General features: G+C 33.5%; 4 protein-coding genes across 5 annotated transcripts; 3 read left to right on the top strand and 1 right to left on the bottom strand.

Annotated features, from left to right (window-relative positions):
- On the top strand, window positions 1-3250 carry LOC107010686 (alpha-farnesene synthase-like). Its single transcript, XM_015209978.2, has 7 exons — window positions 1-173; window positions 837-1098; window positions 1206-1542; window positions 1639-1857; window positions 1938-2079; window positions 2541-2777; window positions 2861-3250. The coding sequence occupies exons 1-7, from the start codon at window positions 18-20 to the stop codon at window positions 3149-3151; spliced, it is 1644 nt and encodes a 547-aa protein (XP_015065464.2). The 5' UTR covers window positions 1-17; the 3' UTR covers window positions 3152-3250.
- A 1828-nt stretch (window positions 3251-5078) lies between these two features.
- On the top strand, window positions 5079-10602 carry LOC107011220. Of its 2 annotated transcripts, none has more exons than XM_015210633.2 (6): window positions 5079-5422; window positions 6311-7352; window positions 7422-7609; window positions 9265-9301; window positions 9554-9609; window positions 9693-10602. In XM_015210633.2, exons 1-6 carry the CDS (start codon window positions 5334-5336, stop codon window positions 10189-10191), a joined length of 1911 nt encoding a protein of 636 aa, XP_015066119.1. In that variant the 5' UTR covers window positions 5079-5333; the 3' UTR covers window positions 10192-10602. The 2 variants fall into 2 exon arrangements, with proteins under 2 accessions (XP_015066119.1, XP_015066118.1); XM_015210632.2 differs by having other exon boundaries at window positions 5080-5422; window positions 9545-9609.
- Window positions 10603-10806: 204 nt separating this feature from the next.
- LOC107011221 lies at window positions 10807-12120 on the bottom strand. Its single transcript, XM_015210634.2, has 2 exons — window positions 11744-12120; window positions 10807-11091 (listed from the first exon to the last, which is right to left on the bottom strand). Exons 1-2 carry the CDS (start codon window positions 12049-12051, stop codon window positions 11031-11033), a joined length of 369 nt encoding a protein of 122 aa, XP_015066120.1. The 5' UTR covers window positions 12052-12120; the 3' UTR covers window positions 10807-11030.
- A 1165-nt stretch (window positions 12121-13285) lies between these two features.
- LOC107010655 (BTB/POZ domain-containing protein At3g22104-like) lies at window positions 13286-15703 on the top strand. The gene is made up of 3 exons (XM_015209946.2): window positions 13286-14138; window positions 14224-15327; window positions 15425-15703. Exons 1-3 carry the CDS (start codon window positions 14076-14078, stop codon window positions 15605-15607), a joined length of 1350 nt encoding a protein of 449 aa, XP_015065432.1. The 5' UTR covers window positions 13286-14075; the 3' UTR covers window positions 15608-15703.
- The last annotated feature ends 1937 nt before the right edge of the window (window positions 15704-17640 follow it).

The raw sequence follows: 17640 nt of genomic DNA, 5'->3' as shown, positions 1-17640 counted from the left end.
AGCTATTATCTAAAACCATGGCTTGCATAAACATGGTGTCTATTGCTTCAACCATGCAGACACAGAAACTTCATCATACTATAGAAAAAAACAGTCAGCCTGAAAGGATTTCTACCTATAAACCAAATATTTGGAAATATGATCATCTACTTTCTCTTACAAATCAATATTCTGTGAGTATTCATAATCTTAGTCATTTGTTGCCTACTTTTATCTCATAGGATGTGTTTGTCGGTGAAGAGAACCGCATCGAAAAATATTTTTCATGTATCTATGGTTAAAATTATTTTGAAAATGTTGTTTCTTTTTCTAAAATGAGAAAAATAACTTTGCTGGTGAGAATAGATCGAAAAAAAAAGTTTCTCCAGTATTCACGCTCTTCAACATGGTACTCTCTCCTACACACCCCTTTGATCCTCCCCAGTTCTTGCTCTCATAGTATTTGTCTAGATTATACATAAATACTTTTAAGGAAATATTTAAATTTTCTTTCTATGCATCAAACACAAGAAAATAAATAAATTAAATAATAACTAATTTTTCACCAAAACATTTTCCATGGACAAATTTCCTTCCTTGCAAAAACTTGAAGTGACTTGAATATGATTTGGGATTGTTTTACTCCTTTGCCCCTAATTACTAGTCCACTTTATTCTTTCTTGATTTGTCAAAATGAACAAGTACAAGTAATTAAGGACAGAGAGTATTAAGTTTTCCAACCGCATGGTTAAAATTAGTCCAGTAGTAACACAAAAACACAAATTTAATCAATAAATGAAAGTAGAGAATTTTTTTTGATTCTTTATATAGTCCGTAATTATAATTTGTTCGTGCAGGAAGCAAAGTACAAAATTGAAGCAGAAAAGCTAAAAGAGGAAGTTGGTTGCATGTTTTCAAACACTACTAGTCCAGTGGCTCAGCTACAGCTTATAGATGGAATTGACAAACTTGGTCTAAGTGCTTACTTTGAGGTTGATACAAAGGAAACTTTGGAAAATACAATTTTGTACATGAAAACTAGTTCCAACTCAAAGGATCTCTATGCTACTGCATTGTGCTTTAGGCTTCTTAGGGAACATGGCTACCATGCCTCACAAGGTATTATATATCATGTAAAATATCGATCGATTGACCATGATATTAACTCTTACTAATAAATGTTCACTTTTTATCTTCTTATATATAATCTTTTTGTTGTACGGCAGATATGTTAAAGGATTTGTTCGATGGGAAAGGGAAATTACCTTTAGATATGAAAACATTATTGGAGCTTTTTGAAGGGTCACATCTGAGCATTGGTGGTGAAAACTCACTAAACGACATAAGATTGTTTTATACCAAAAACCTCAAAAATTTATCATTAGATGTTGACAGATTTACTAGTAATCCCTTGGCATGGAGAGTGAGATGGTACGATGTTAGAGAACACATCATTACTGCTCAAAATTGCAACGACACAAATCCAATGTTGCTCAAATTAGCTAAACTTAACTTTAATATCATTCAAGCCACACACCAAAAAGATCTCAAAGATGTAATAAGGTACTCCTATATATTATTAAATCATTTTTCTCTTTTCTTGACGGTTCAATTGATCACCTCAGTTATTTCATCGAATATTTTTTGTGAATTAAACAGATGGTGGAGGAATGTTTCAATAATTGAAAATTTAGAGTTTACAAGGGAGAGAATAGTAGAAAGCTTCTTTTTCGCTGTAGGAATTGCGTCAGAGGTTGAACATGGAAGCATGAGAAAATGGTTAACTAAAGTGATTCAATTGATACTAATAATAGATGATGTTTATGATATTTATGGTACTATAGCCGATGTGCAACAATTCACCGTTGCCATAGAGAAGTACGTCCCCTCAAAAGTTATTAAATTTATTCATATAAATACAATTACAATTAAAATAGTCATACCTTTTAATTAATAAGGTGGGATCCAGAAGAAGTACAAAGTTTACCAAAGAGTATACAGATATGTTTCGGAGCATTGCATGATACAATGGAAGACATATCTGTTGAAATTCAACGACAAAAAGGTGGCCCTTCAGTACTACCTCATCTCAAACAAGTGGTTAGTACTTTAAATACATAGTCTTAGTATAAGAGAAGTGCTATGACTACACATTAACAAGTGCTTACTAATTGCAACAGCAAATATCAACGTTGTTTAGATGAGATTAGTGATATTACTAAAAAAAAGCATCATCCAATTAATTACGTAGCCTAACCTAAAAACGAACCTGGTTCCAAAATATACAAGGTAAGGAGGTTCGAGTTATCCAATAGCGTTAATTTTGTTACTTTATTTATCGGCTGTTCAGGTTATGACCTGAAAAGTACATCAGACCAGTTCCCAAAATAGCCAATAATTTTCACCTCAACAATTGTAAAGTATAAATTTTTCTTCTGTATTCACTTTTTTGTTTTCTTTTGTCTAATAAAAATAACGTGTACCTATTCTTCATGTGTTTTATATGATCTTTTTTTTCATGAATATTTAACCTAATAATAATTGTTTCAATAATTCATCAGTGGGTCAACTTCTGTAAAGCTTTACTAGTGGAAGCAACATGGTACCACAAAGGTCATATACCAACACTTGAAGATTACCTTCACAATGGGTGGACTTCATCTTCCGGTCCTTTACTTTCATTACATGTCATTCTTGGTCTCACAAATGAAAACTTTCATTCATGCAAAAATTGCCAAGAAATTATTTACTACACTTCCCTTATAATTAGACTTTGCAATGATCAAGGTACCTCAACGGTAAGATCTTAAAACTTTAACCTCTTTTTTTAAAAAAAATTATATTCTCTTTTTGTAATAATATTAGGTGTATCGTATTGTAGGCGGAACTGGAGAGAGGTGATGTGGCTTCATCAATTGTATGTTACATGCACCAAGAAAATGTTTCAGAGGATGTAGCTCGAGAGCATATTGAAAGCATAATTTTGAATTCGTGGGAAAAAATAAATTATCATTTTAATAGCCTTTCTACATCGCATCGAAAAATTATCAAGCATGTAATAAATGAAGCGCGAATGGCACATGTCATGTACCACTCTGGAGATGGATTTGGGGTCCAAGATGGTGAAACTCAAGACCAAGTCCTTATAAACTTGGTACAGCCTATTATATAATCTACAAATAATAATTGTCTATAGGCTTCTATAATATGCTATATATGTACGAATAAGAAAAATAGGAAGTTCTGTGTGGTAATATAGGAGTATTAATTACGTGTTCACATATAATATTTCATAGACAATACTATTAGCCATGTGTACTTTAGATATAATATTTCTTATAGAATAATTGTTTATTTAATTTTAATAAATGATTTCCATATGTCATATATTTATTTATCTGTCTATTTATGTAAATAATTTAATGTATAGAGTTTAGCTTATACATGAAAGATTAAATCATAAATTCTTACAAATTTGAAGTTTATAGTCACTATCTAAAGTGGAAATTGGATGAAGCTTTTGGTATGATTATATTACAAAATTAAATATAATTTGTTTTGATAATTAGAATGAAATAGTTTCGACCTCTTGGCAGAAATCCTGGATTCTCCGGACTCCATTTTGGACGCCTTTACAGACCCAATTTTATTGTAATGGGCCTTGGCCCAGTAATTTTTGAGGTTCCTATTTAAACTAGGGAAAATTATATATAATGACAAATTAATAAATTAAATTAATTGCTATAACCATCCTTTGATTTAATTGTGTCCCGTAGCAAACTTTTTGTCAGTCACCTCTCTCCCTCAAACTCTCGCTCGCCACTCTCCTCTCTCGCTCCATCTCTCGCTCGCTTACTTTCACTTTTATACAAACACAAGTGTATAAAATCTGTTTCTATTCGTATAAAGCGAGAGAAAATTGTATAAATACATATATTTTGTTCCCCTCTCCCAGATCTCGCTCGCCACTCTCCCTGATCTCGCTCGACTCTCTCGCTTATACAAACAGAAACGAAATGTATAAATTGTGTTTCTGTTTGTATAAAGCGAAAGAAAATTATATATACACATACATGCAAATGCATATATTTTCGTCCTATACACTTATAATATTACACTTCTTTTTATACAATTCGCTTCAATTGTATATGTATAGCGAATTATACATTTATATGTTTGCTATGAAGTGCAATTATACAAACTTTGCTATGGCTAACAAATATGAATTTTATGTTTGTTATATGTGAAAGTCGTCCTTTAAACTATTACTTTTTTTTTAAAAAAAAAAATCTTATTTATAAAATATACCAATAATTTACAAAAATATATATTAAAATATTTGGATAAAAACATAATAGCCACTCGACACCTTTCTGTTATTGTCGCTTAGTAGCAACTAGCAAGTTTTTGTTTCAATTGTCTAACCGTTTTCATTTATTTAAGTTTGAGAAACTAATATGAATTTTGTAAGAAATTTTTATAGGTTATATACAAATTATTCTATATTGAGTTTATACATTTTTATATCTATTTTTTAAGTGTAATATACATATCTAATATCGATTGTATATGTTTTCATACAAAAAAATAGTGAGCGAAATTTTAAGTCTTGAGACTTAGAAATACAACTAGACTAATAAAACTTACCCTTCATGATTTTTTATCGTCGCAAATTATATCAATGTGTTATTATCATATCTACCGCGAAGCTCGCGCCAAATTTTAAAATTGTGTTGTAATTACACTTTGAATTCATATGTCGGATTCTTTTAATTTAAGAGCTTGAAATTGACAACATTTGTTTTAATCTCATTGAATGTGAATGCTTAATGGGACACAAAAAATGAAATACTCCATTAAATTAACCTTTAGTTTAATAAATTTAAATTGTTGAAAGATGTTTAAGTAGTAATATAGGAAAGAACCAACATAGAGATAAATTTAAATTCTATAATATCATATTCAAACCCTTGTATAAAAAATAAAAAATACTACTCCCGACCAACAACATCAAAAAAAAATTGTAATGTAAACTTGGGATACAATTTGCATATTTTCCTTTTATAGGGGCATTATCAAAAGGGACAAGTGTTGGATGCAATGAACCGAAACACCAAAGAAAAAAGATTAAACAACACTTTGGAGCAGTGGTTAGGCTAGATTTGGTCCCGTGACCCTCTTTACAAGCAAAACCCGAATCCTCCTTCCCTTCTCTCTCTCTCTCTGTCTCAGACTCACCAAGAGAGATAAAAACTAATCTTTCTTGACAGAGAAAGAAGAGATTTCTGATTCATATATATACATACATACAGTAAATAGATATACGTATATAGCGCGGTAAAGGGTGAGAAGGAATGGCGAAGAAGAAAGCAACCATGACTCTTAAAGACTTCCATGGTGGTTCTATTCCTTCAGATCTTCCATTACCTTCTGCCCCTGGCGTGTGAGTTTCCCCTTTTACACCAATCTTGTTTCATTTTTATTGAGATTTAATTTTGTGCGAATTGAGTAGTTGGGGATTTGTTTTTTTCATCAATTGAAACTTAACTGACCTATTTCTTCATGTTTGCTTAACGGAAGTTGTGGCCTTTCTCATGATTGAATGGAGAAATATTGCTGCTCTATGCTGGAATAATCTATTTCCTCTTTAACTGAATTGTTGTTGTTTTTAGCTGTTTGGTTTTCATAAATCGAGGTTAGAAGTTTGCTGGGGTTTGTGAATTTCTGAACTTTTTCACGAAAAGATAATCTGTCGGTATATGTGATCTGGCGTTTCAGTATATATGATTTTTTTTTACTGTTCATGATTTGCGATTAATTCAAACTGACTTTGCAGATCTGGGTATAGAGATCCTAATTGATTTGGGGATCTTGGAGTTTTGGAAAGTTTAATTGGGGCATAAAATCTTGAATTACCTATTACTGGATTATTTTTAAGTGGTTGCACAAGTTGCAATAATAAATGACATGCATACCTTTCTTCTTCTAGGAAACGTCCAGAAGGTTGTTTCCGGGATACATATAAACTTAATGACTTGCTCACCTTTTGGAACATTGTAAACATAATGAAATCATAGAAGGTGGATGCTATTGTAGGACGTTCAATCAATGATGTCTGGATTTCTAGCTAGTTGGGCTGCTATATGGATCTGCTATTACATTCGCACTCTATTTGGATTTTGGACTTGTTTTATTCCAATACTATTGTGTCCATATGAAAAAGAAAACATGAATGCAGTTACTGAAAATTGTGTATTTATTTGTATTATTCACTCTTTTGGGTAGAAAATTCCTAATGCTGATATTTGAATGTTTTCCCTCTGGTTGGTAGAATGATAAGACCATCGGATCGTGGTGGTTTTGATCGCCAAGCATCATGGGGAAACCCCATGGGAAGACCAGAGCATCGTTTACGTCCGGGATCAGCTGGTGCAACCAGAAACTTTGACGAGAAGACTCCTTTCTTAAGTCATAATGCACCAATAGGCCGTAATTTTGATGAGGATGAGAGGAAGCCATTGGATGGATCATCTGGACCTCGTCGAACTGTTAGTGATGAGAGTATCCGTGCATTGCCAAGTCGTGTGGAGCCTAAGGCAGAATACTCTGTTACTGGGATGGTAGGTAGTGGGCAAGTATCAGCTCCTCCGTCTCAAAATCCTAGAGGCCCAGCAAGTTGGTTCAATGAATCGACTAGTGTGGGAGCGAGTACTAAAGGTTCTGCTGGTGGTAGCGGCAGGAGCGTGAGTTCTCGGAATGTGTCTTCAAGTAGTGCTCAAGTTGTTGCTGGGTCATACCCAAATGCATGGGGCCTAAGGAAGGAGGTGGCAAGTGCAAAGGAATCAGTTTCAGCTCCATGGTCGGCTCCTGACGCTGAGTCGAAGTTGGCCCATGCCAGTGCCCTTGAGAAGGTCACATCTGGCAGGTGGCATTCAAAGCAGCAGGTTCATTCTCAAATGGATGTTGAGGTTGTTAAACATCAAGACACTGAGAAAGAATTATATTACCATGGAAGTACTACAGTCAACGATAGTGTCTACAACATGCCAGATGTCGTGGGAGGACCCGAATACAGTGATCAGGTGCTAGCGGTTCATGCTGAAAGAAATCTTGTTCTTACAGATGGGGTTCACGGGTTTTACAAGGAGTTACCAGCGCGGGAGAGGGCCAGGTCCCCTTTATTCATGGAGGCAAATGAGAGAAGAACTTCTTCTAATGTTACTGGGTTACAACGGCCCTATAATGTTGTTAGCTCTGGTGGATATGAGATGCAGTCACCAGCATCTTCTGAACCATCTGAACGGCCCAAATTAAAGTTGCTACCAAGATCCAAACCATTGGAGAGTCTGGAGCAGTCCATAGATTATAAGCAGGTTTGTGATATTGCTTTCTGTGGAGGGTTTATCTATGTGCTAGAATCTCATTTGGTTCTATTACTGTAGGTCAACCAGCATCCAAGTAATCCTGTTCGTGTTGAGAAGTTGGCCGATGCATATCCCACCATAGATCCCACCAAGACTGGGTTTCTTGAACATGAAAGAAGCAATCAAGTAACTGAACGCCCAAAATTGAACTTGAAGCCTCGGTCACAGCTTCTTGAACAATCGGAGGGAAACACAGAAAATAAAAGGTATACCTTATATTTCTGCCTCCCCCTTGCATCTGTTAATTGCAACAATTCCATGGCCTGAGTCTGTCTTTGTTAATTTGGAAATATTATGAAAACATCAAATGTGCATATCAGGACCTTTTGGTTGCAATGGTTAGTATTGTTAGAATATAGTTCTATTTGAGGAATGAAGTCGTAACAGATATAAGCATTTTCTCCTTGCTGCAAAACCAACTTACCAAAAGATTCTTTATTGTGAGGGTTTATCAGAAATTGATTAGTTTTACGCCTGTTGCAACCCTTCTTTATTTGGGCTTAGTGCTGGCAATGTGTGCAAGTTCTGATAGGAAGAGCTAAAAGACCCATATAGGTGATACCTATTTGTTGTGATTAAGGTTTAGTTCTCTTGGATTATTTGTTTTGTTAGAAATTTGTATGCTAGTAGAAAATATAAAGAATTTCTAGTGTATGAGAACCCAAGTCTTTAAATTATTGGATTTATATGATTCTGAATGGAGCGGTATGGTCAGTAAGAATTCCGATAGCGATTCAAAGTAGCTTGAGTATTGAGGCATGGTTGTAGTTGTATTACCTAGTGATTTGCCTGTGCAAACCCTCTGTGACTTCAGCCTTTTGTTCCTGGTGCATTTCTTACTCGTTAAGTGCACTAGAAGGTTTGTCTTAATAAGGGTATAAATGAATTATGATGGACTGTTCTAATGCCTTGGGAAGTTAATTGTGGTGATCTAGAGGAAGAATAGTAGGAGTTGGTGGACTAGGTATGGGGAAATGATGAGAGCTGAGTCACAATGAATTTTTTCCTTTTGATTATTAAAGTTCTTATTATGGTGCTATGGGAAGCTCGTTTTTTCATAACTTGGTATCAGTTTCTTTTTTAGATAGCAAACTGGCTGTTGTTTTGTTTTCTTTTTCTTTTTCATGTTGGGAAGAGTAGGGGACTGGTAATTGATTCACGGATCTAAGCAATAACTCACGTCTAATATAAAAATGATGATGATATTCGCGGCATCATTCCTTAGCAAATTAGAAGCTCTCTGTGAGATCTCACAGCTAATGTTTGGTCATCTGTTCTATCTTCTTTGTAATCTCCAACTTTTCAAAGCAGGTTTTATTCATATACAAACCAAGTCAGCCTGATGATGTAGAATGGATTACTCATGTTTGATCAAGTAAAATGCAAGTCATTTCCTTTATTTCTTTTGCTAGAATACATCCTTAGTGAAGAATAATTGCAAGCATTACTGTTACCAATTCTCAAAAATTATTGCAAGCATTATTCATCCTGAATAATTCTTGATTGTTGGATCATTCTGTGATCAAGTTGCCATTTATAAAATTGATTCACTTGGTAAAGGAATGAACTATCCAAGAGCGCTCATGCATCGATCAGCAGCATGCATGTGTCTTTCTTTTCTCATTATATATTGAAGTAGTATGGTAGACTGTTTTACCATGACTCTGAATCAGCAGTTAGTCTTGCTTGATGATTACCTATCTTTAAAAAGTACCTGTCTCTGTCACTTCGCCTGTACTTTTTCTTCTGCTCTTCTTTCCCTCCCTCGGCAGTATGTACTGCCCTTGCTTTATGATGTGACTGAGGATCTCTATTCTAGCTAAAGCTGACATTGTTTTGTGCTTATGATTTGTTGGCACAGGAAACCATTATTTGGGGGTGCTCGTCCACGTGAAATGGTAAGTTATTGATCTTATGTATGCAGAAGAAAGTAATATTTGCTAAAGATTATTGTTTTTTTTTTCTGTTGTTGAAAGGAAACATAATTTGTTCATTTTGCACCTCAATGTTTTTGTACTTGCTTGATGAATCACCTTTAATAAAATTAAGATTGTACTTGCCCTTTTCAATTTCTCGTTCCCAAATGTTAGATGTCTCTTTTTTGTTAACTCTACTGTTCAATAATGGGTGGTTGCCACCAGGTACTGCAGAATCGTGGGATTGATGATGTTATGCATAATCATGACCTTCAGCAACCTCATCCTAGGTACTAAATGAGTTGATTATGCAATGTCTTTCTATGACTCAGAAATTCCCTTGTTTGACAAACTGATTGATAATTGTCTGAAGGGGAAAACAACATGCTGGCAAAGCAGAGGCAGTTATGCATGCGACCAGACATAATGAGAAAACAGAGAGTATTCCGATTGACCATAGGATGGCGAAGACCGCAGATAGGCGAGATCACAGGATAGATGTCGAGAAAGGAGATGGGCAGAGGAGGAATTGGAGAAATGAGAACTGGAGGAACAACAAGGAGACTGAAAGGCACCACCACCACCACCACCACCATCAGCCGCAGCAACATGTACAGGAAAGGCCGCCGTCACCAGAAACGTGGCGCAAACCTGTTGAATCACCAAGACCTTCTTCTGCTGATGCTCCTGGTATGAGGTATGGAAAAGCAGCCTCTGCAGTTGAGCTGGCTGCAGCCTTTTCAAAATCGGTCTCTGATCCAGCAACTGCAACTGATCGTTTTTCTGGTCAGAAAAGCCTTCCTAATCGAGGTCAAATCCCTTTTTCTCGATTGACAGGCCCTCAGCAGAGGCCTCAGATTAATGGGTACTAAGCTCCCAAAGATTAGCGAATGAAAAATGTATTATCACTGCAACAGAGTGTTGCTTGCAGCATGAATACCAAGATGTGGGTAGTAATTGTTACCCGTGCTATAGGCTAGCAACAAAATTTAATGATCTTGCTGCTGAAAATCTAGAATCTGATTCTTCACCTTTTAGACCTAACACCTTCAACCTTGAGAAACTCAGTCGTTTTTTCTTCCTTTTCTTTTACATCTTTTTAGTTTGATAATAATCATCGGGGATGATGTTTGTTCCCTTTATAGATGATTTATTTCTCAGAAAGAATTTCTGATTTGAAGCCTGATGGGCATAAACAAATGATTGTATACTTTTGGAGGTGTTCGACATTTCACGGTGAATGCCGTCTGTTATCTGATTGATGGTCTAGTTTAGTTTAGAAACAGAATCGTTCTATGCACTGAGCTTAGAAACAGAATCGTTTTATTTGTCTTGCAGTATTACAATCTTGCGATGCCCCTTGGCTGAATTTGGTTTAAAGAATATGAAATTAGCTACTGTATTACTTTGTCTTTTAGGTTCTTTTGCTTACAAATTCTCAGTGTACAGACAGTATGTACTTGTTCTTTTCAGTGCATTAGGGAACATTTTTTGGTTTTCGATTAGTGGCTGATCTTGCATTATTTACGTAATAGCTTCTCTGGTTTTAACCAGGTAAATACAGTACACTAGTAAGGACTTTCTCTGCTGATTGATTCTACTATAAACTGAAGGGAGAATTAAACATATTTCATCCATAGATGTATTTATCATGACACTAATGTGGTTCCACACGAACATCTCAGATGAAAAGAGTAACTAGAAAAGGAGATCAAAACACAAAGGTTACTGCCGACAGTGCCATAATACTTGTCTGAAACTGAGCTTGTACCCTACAACAAGGCAAAATTACATGTCAAATATTAATCAATGATCTTGAATAATAATCATGGTACATTGCAATTACTTTTTCACGTAGTTTATACGAATTTTTAACCAAACTAAGCCATTATATAAAATAATTTACCAAAGTAGTACATTTTTCTAAAATTTTTACAAAACTAGTATAATTGTATTTCACGGTAACGTTTTAGGGTATATTTTTTTTAAAAGAAACTAACAGCATTAGGTTGATATACGTTACTGTAAGTAACGTTTTACTCCTAAAATGTTATTTTCAGTAACGTTTTACTCCTAAAACGTTAACGTTTTAGGAGTAAAACGTTACTGTGAGTAACGTATATCAATCTGACGCCATTAACTTTTAAAAAATAAAATATATCCTAAAACGTTACTGTGAAATACGTTTATACTAATTTTGTAAAATTTTAGAAAAACATATTATTTTGGTGAATGGCTTTATATAATGACTTAGTTTGGTTAAAACCTCTAGTTTATACCTTGCCTCTGATTACAAGAAGGGACGGAGCTAGAGGTCAAAAAGTTACATAGGTCTTGATCTTTTATTATTTTTTTCAAAAAAAGTTTATCTCTGCTACTACTGATTTCGCTTGATTATCATGTTAGCATAAAATAAATGCGTACCTGAGATCATTGTAATAACAAGCTTGAGAATTTGTTTTTGGTGGTCTATAACTTTTCATCTTCTTGGTGCTGGCTTTGATCCCTTCTTGTGCTTTGATGGTATCATTTTCAGAAATGGTGTATAGAGATGGCTGCCACAATCCCTTTGATGATGAATTTCTACGAGTCAATTTTTGAGCCCTGCAAGCAGTATTTTCCTCTAGGTATGTTACTTGAACAAGAGAACATGACTCAATTTTGGGACTATTATTATTTGTATCACTAACACAGCCACTATAACAAGAAAGAAAATCAGCTAAGAACTTCATACTTCTTACAACTCAAATTCTAGTCCATGCTTATAACAATTTATTAGTAGAAAACTATTAAGGTCAATTTAGTCATTTTAGGGAGGCTGCACAAGCTTTAGGTGATGATAGTGAAATGACACCTTTTTAGTTATTTAGTAATAGATGGGTGATGAATAATTGGTGTATAAAATAAAGATATGGTGGATTGCATTTAATGGATAAAGATTATCAAAATCTAAATGCATGTCAAATGCGTGAAGCTATTACTTTTCTTTTTTTTCCTTAATATATAAATGATATTTGCTTGTGAGGATATCTATATCTATTAATTAATATCATAATAATTAAATAACTATGTTAATCATGACTTAGATAATTACCTATTTTCTCTCTTGACTGACTATTTGATTGACCACATGAATTTGGATTTTATAAACAATGTATATACTTATTTAGCTCATCTACTCCTTTTTGAGTTTTCTAATTGAGCTCAAAGGTTAAGGAAAATGATGGAATCTTTTATCTTCTCTGATGTCAGAGTTAGTGAATAAATTTTTTGTTTAATCAATGTTTTATAGAGTTATTATTAAATTAGTATCTAATTGGGCATAATGGACATGCCAGCTTTAACATTTAATACTTAAAAATGAGATTGTAATTGCAAATTGCAACGAGATTCAGATCTTGTAAAATCTAATATTGATAAAAAGTTTCTACCTTTTGTTGTAATTTTGCCTGCTTTAAAAAAAGTGTACATGCTATTCCCCCCTCAATATTTGCCTTTGTCATCCGTCTTCCTTTTTTGACTCTTTTTTCTTTTTCCATTTTCTTGGATGTCCTTTTGAATAGCCACACAATTGCAGTTGTTAAACTTTTTGGGCATAATCCTAAATATTCAATCTTTATTGGATCGATTAATTTGGATTATTAGACTTATTTCTCTATAAAAGATTTCTTCATTTGACATTTAATTAAGAGTTGAGAAATCCCATTCATCCATACAGTTTTCAATAAACTCTCGATAAACACGAAAAGGAAGAAACTATTTAAAGATATATAGTACTAGAGATATAAGAGAAGACATGAACTTCACTAAATTATTATGTTTCTGTAAAAAGAACCTAACTAATCGAACTCCTTTTTCCAAATTAGAAGTTTCACACTAGCTATCGATCTGTACGAAACACTAATATTTGGAAATTTCAGTATTCCCCTGAAAGTGAAACAAGTTGTGTTCGTTATAGTGGGATCTAGTTTGCAGTGAAGGAAATTAATTATCAGCTTAATTATCCCACTAACCAAAATTGACGGCAAAAAGTAGAAAAAATCATCAACAACCACTGTAAATTGTGGAAGATCTGAATGGCAACAATTTTTGAGAATTTTAACTTACATCCTCGTTTGAAAAATAATGACAATATTGGAAGTAGAAAAGACTTTGATATTTCGAAGGTTCGTTGGCAAGTGATCATTTAACTCGCTTCAATAGACAAACATGAAATTTACAGTCAAACCAACTTTATTACTTTCGTGTACCCATCTAACAGCCGCACTTTTGGAAGCTCCTACTAAGTTTTCGTAGAGTTAACACATCTAAAAACAAAACTCTTCTCTTGTGAATTTTAACATCTGATTTTAAATTGTGACATTTTAACTATTTCATAAAAAGTGTTATCAACCAATAGTTTTCAGTGTTATTTTCAATTTCTTTGAGAAGTCGTAATTAAAGAAAAAAAAATATTTTCTAACTTCCCAAATAGTAATAATCATTTTTGGATGCTTCTAATTCCTATAATTTTTTATGCTGACCAGCCATTGACATAGTAGCAAAGTTCACAAATGTCGAGAAACCTGCTCAAATAAACTATTTTTAAAACTGGAATGAGTGTTGGAACTTCTTTTATCTTTTCCATCTCTCAGCATTTTGTTTGTTACTTTGAATATCATTCTACAAGTTTAGACATCCCACAGTAATTGATGCTTTCTTTTAACATTCATTTCCCTGTCTTTTAGAATTTAGCTATTGGAACCATCTTTTCATTATGCAAAATTACTGTCTTCTTGAGGTTGATGTCAATGGACAAGAAATATTCTTGGTGGACAAGGTAACATACATTTTACTATTCTCAATTGTTTCCATTTCCCTTCGAGAAAAATCTTAACTTACCATCTCATTTATATATTCTGCAGACTATTCTTGCATCTTACTCTGGGAGATTAAGAAAACTATTCAGTAAGTTGACAGGGAAAACAACAAGGTTGAAATTAATTTTCGACAAATTTCCAGGAGGTGCTGAGTGTTTTGAACTCATTGTTAAGTTTTGCTATAATGGTGGTACCATAAAGATAACTCCTTTTAACATGTTTCAACTGCATTGTGCTGCCAATTACCTTGAAATGAATCAACAAATGCAGCAGGGGAGACCAAGTTTGGTTGAGCAAACTATTTCTTTTTTCGAAAAGATTCATTACATGACATGGTCTGAGCTGATTATTGGCTTGAAAAAATGCCAAGAATTGATCTTTTTCATGCCATATTCCTCTTTACTACAACAGTTCATGGATTGTGTGGTAGGAAGGCTTGAACTTCATTACATTTCTAGTCCATGTGCATCTTCTACCGACAATTCGTCCATGCAGTTTTCAGGTGACATTAGTACAGAAAGCAGGGGAATTTACACTTGTCAAGCAACCTGGTGGTTTGCAGATCTTGGATTCTTGAAACTTAATATGTTCAAGATGATTATCGACACAATGATTTCTAAGAAATTGGATCATCATGTGATATCTTCATTCCTGTTTTATTACAAAAGAATGAAATGTCTAAATGCTTCATCAGTTCAGAAATGCAGAATCATTGAGACAGTTATCAAACTCCTTTATTCTCTTGATAGCAACTTCGTCTCTATTAGAGGTCTATTCGACATTCTTCAGGCGTCTTTTACCTTAAAAATGAGCAAATGTTCAATAGAGAAATTAGAACATTTAATTGGCTCCCAGCTAGATCGAGCTAAATTGGATGATTTGCTTGTTCCTTCTCCAGCTGGTGAAAAAATTGCTTACAATATCAGTCTAATTCTTAGGTTGGTGGACATATTCCTCTCCACTAACCGCGAAAAAATATTAATGTATCAAGTGAAGAAAGTTGCTGAGTTAATTGATCTGTATACCATAGAAGTGGCCCCTGATCCTCGTCTTAAACCTTCAAAGTTCTTGGCATTGGCCATGGCTATGCCGGATATTGCAAGAGAATCATATGACAACATTTATATTGCCATAGATATGTACCTCAAGGTAACATAAAAAGTGCTTTTAAATGAATATGTTTGTGTAAATATTTTTTACAAATATGATTACATAGAAGTTAAGCTCTTGATTTTATATATAACAGGTACATATTAATGCTTTATGTGAAGAAGAAAAGATAAAGATATGTTGTGTGCTGAACTATGAGAAGCTCTCTGAAGAAACTCAGAAGGAAGCAGCTCAAAATGAAAACTTTCCAGCTTGTGCGTTAGTCACTGTACAGAACAGGCTCAAATATTCAGTCACGAGGACTTCAAATTTTTCTTAAATATTTGGTGATCATATGAATCAATGTAGTCTTTCAAAATCAAGCAGTGTAATGTATATATTAGTCTTTAACATTATATGTAGGGTGTTTCTTTAATTACTCCTTTCATCTCAATTACGTTAAGCGTTTGACTAGGCATAAAATGAAAGAAAAACATTTAAAACTTGTAATGTAGAATAAGTCATAGAGGTAATCCTCATTTTATCAATGCTAAAATAAAAAGTTCAAAAGTAAATTAATTTTAATAAGTAAAATAGTAGAACATTCTTATTTAACCGACTTAAAATGAAAAACATAAATTGGGACGGAGAGAGTACTAATCTCCAAAGCTCATACTAATATCCAAACATTTCAAGAGTGAAAATCACTATATCAAAAATAATCATTAACAGTAATTAATTTTCAATTGTCGTTAAATATATATTTTTAACGGTAATTAACACTCTTTGTATATGTCCCTAAAGTCTTTAGAGACATTGGTTCTAATAACACTTAACTAATGCCGGTAAAAATTTTAAAACTGTCTATTAATGTCAATATTTATTGCTAGTAAAAATTATTTTTGTTGCAGTAAATAGAGTAGAAAAGTGTTTTTATGAAGCTTTTGTTTGACAGTTAGGACTCCTTACTAGTACAGAGGAGTAACTAAAAAATTATTATTTTTCTACTGATAAATATTCAATAACTATTCTTATATATATTTTGATTCAATCAGTAAAAACAATATATATTTACTCACAAAAATTAAGAAGTTTTTTCAATATTTTAGTGGAGATTTGTTTCTCTTTTCATTAAGTTGATTCGGAGGAAATTGAGTGGACAATTATAAACATAAATTTCTCATTGATTCCATGAGTGATAGAAAGAAGTATATAGTAGTAGTTATTTAAGTATAAGATTTTTGTCTTTTTGTATTTGTCTTTGTCTATTCTTGGAGCTAGAGAAGTTGATTAATATATTTGATGGATGTTTCTAAAGAATAATTGCAGGCCAAGACTTTTTCTAATACAGAACCTCCCAGCGACTAATGCGGCTTGTTACAAGCACAACAATTGTGGGGCTCGCTAACACTATGCTTTCAAATATTGTTAAATATACTACTTAGGTATTACACTTCCTACGTCTATGGAAAGTTTCATTTTTATAATCTGCTGTATAAATTTCCTTTTAACGACATACATATCAACAACAAGGAAGAAATTATAACTTTGTCTCTCGACCTAGACAACGTCACATAGGAGAGATGCGAGCAACAGAAGATGTTTTTCTTCCCGGACTGCAGTACTAAGTGGTAAAAAATTGCACCAAGTTTAATTTCTTCGTAATTAACAACACATGAAGAAAAAATGTCACCAAACTCTTGTTCATCTTCCCATCGTAGTTGTAACATTATACAGATGATCATTCGAGAAAAGTTGGTTGTAAGCTTGTCCACAGATTTATTTTATTAGGACTTAAAATCGACTTAATTTTCTAATAAGAAAAGAGTTGTTTGGTGTGTTGCATTATGTGTCATAACATAGGTATATTTGAAACATGCAACCGTAAATATATTGTATAACATTTGTACACTTGAAAAAGTTTCTCAAGGATAAAATTAAACCATGTCATACGGGTTTCTGCATATAAAAAAAATCTAAAACATTGAAGTGTCACATTGTTGGAACTAAGAGCTTCTTTGTTACGTCAAAGAAGCAAATACAAACATGTAATAGAAGATGATATATAATGATTGGCACCCAAAAGGGTTTCAATCTTTAAGATTTTTTTTTAATCAAAACGAAAGAAGTGGTTATATTTTCAACAGGACATGTCTTGTTGGAGAAAGGAGGTGTATTAAATGAAAAGGGAACTTCAAAAATACAACACAAACATCCTTGAAATTGATCAAAATATTCATCTTAGGCTTAGGAAGTTTCCAACACAAACATCTTTGATATTTGTGATTCTCTTTTTGCGCGCTTCCCAGCCTATCGTAGTCCGTGTGCATTTATGAGTCAACAAAGTGAAAATTAAGCCTTTTGCTATCATCA

The sequence above is a fragment of the Solanum pennellii genome, chromosome 2, assembly GCF_001406875.1.
Source record: "Solanum pennellii chromosome 2, SPENNV200".
Classification (NCBI taxonomy): domain Eukaryota; kingdom Viridiplantae; phylum Streptophyta; class Magnoliopsida; order Solanales; family Solanaceae; genus Solanum; species Solanum pennellii.
This window is presented reverse-complemented; position numbering and strand designations above follow the sequence as displayed.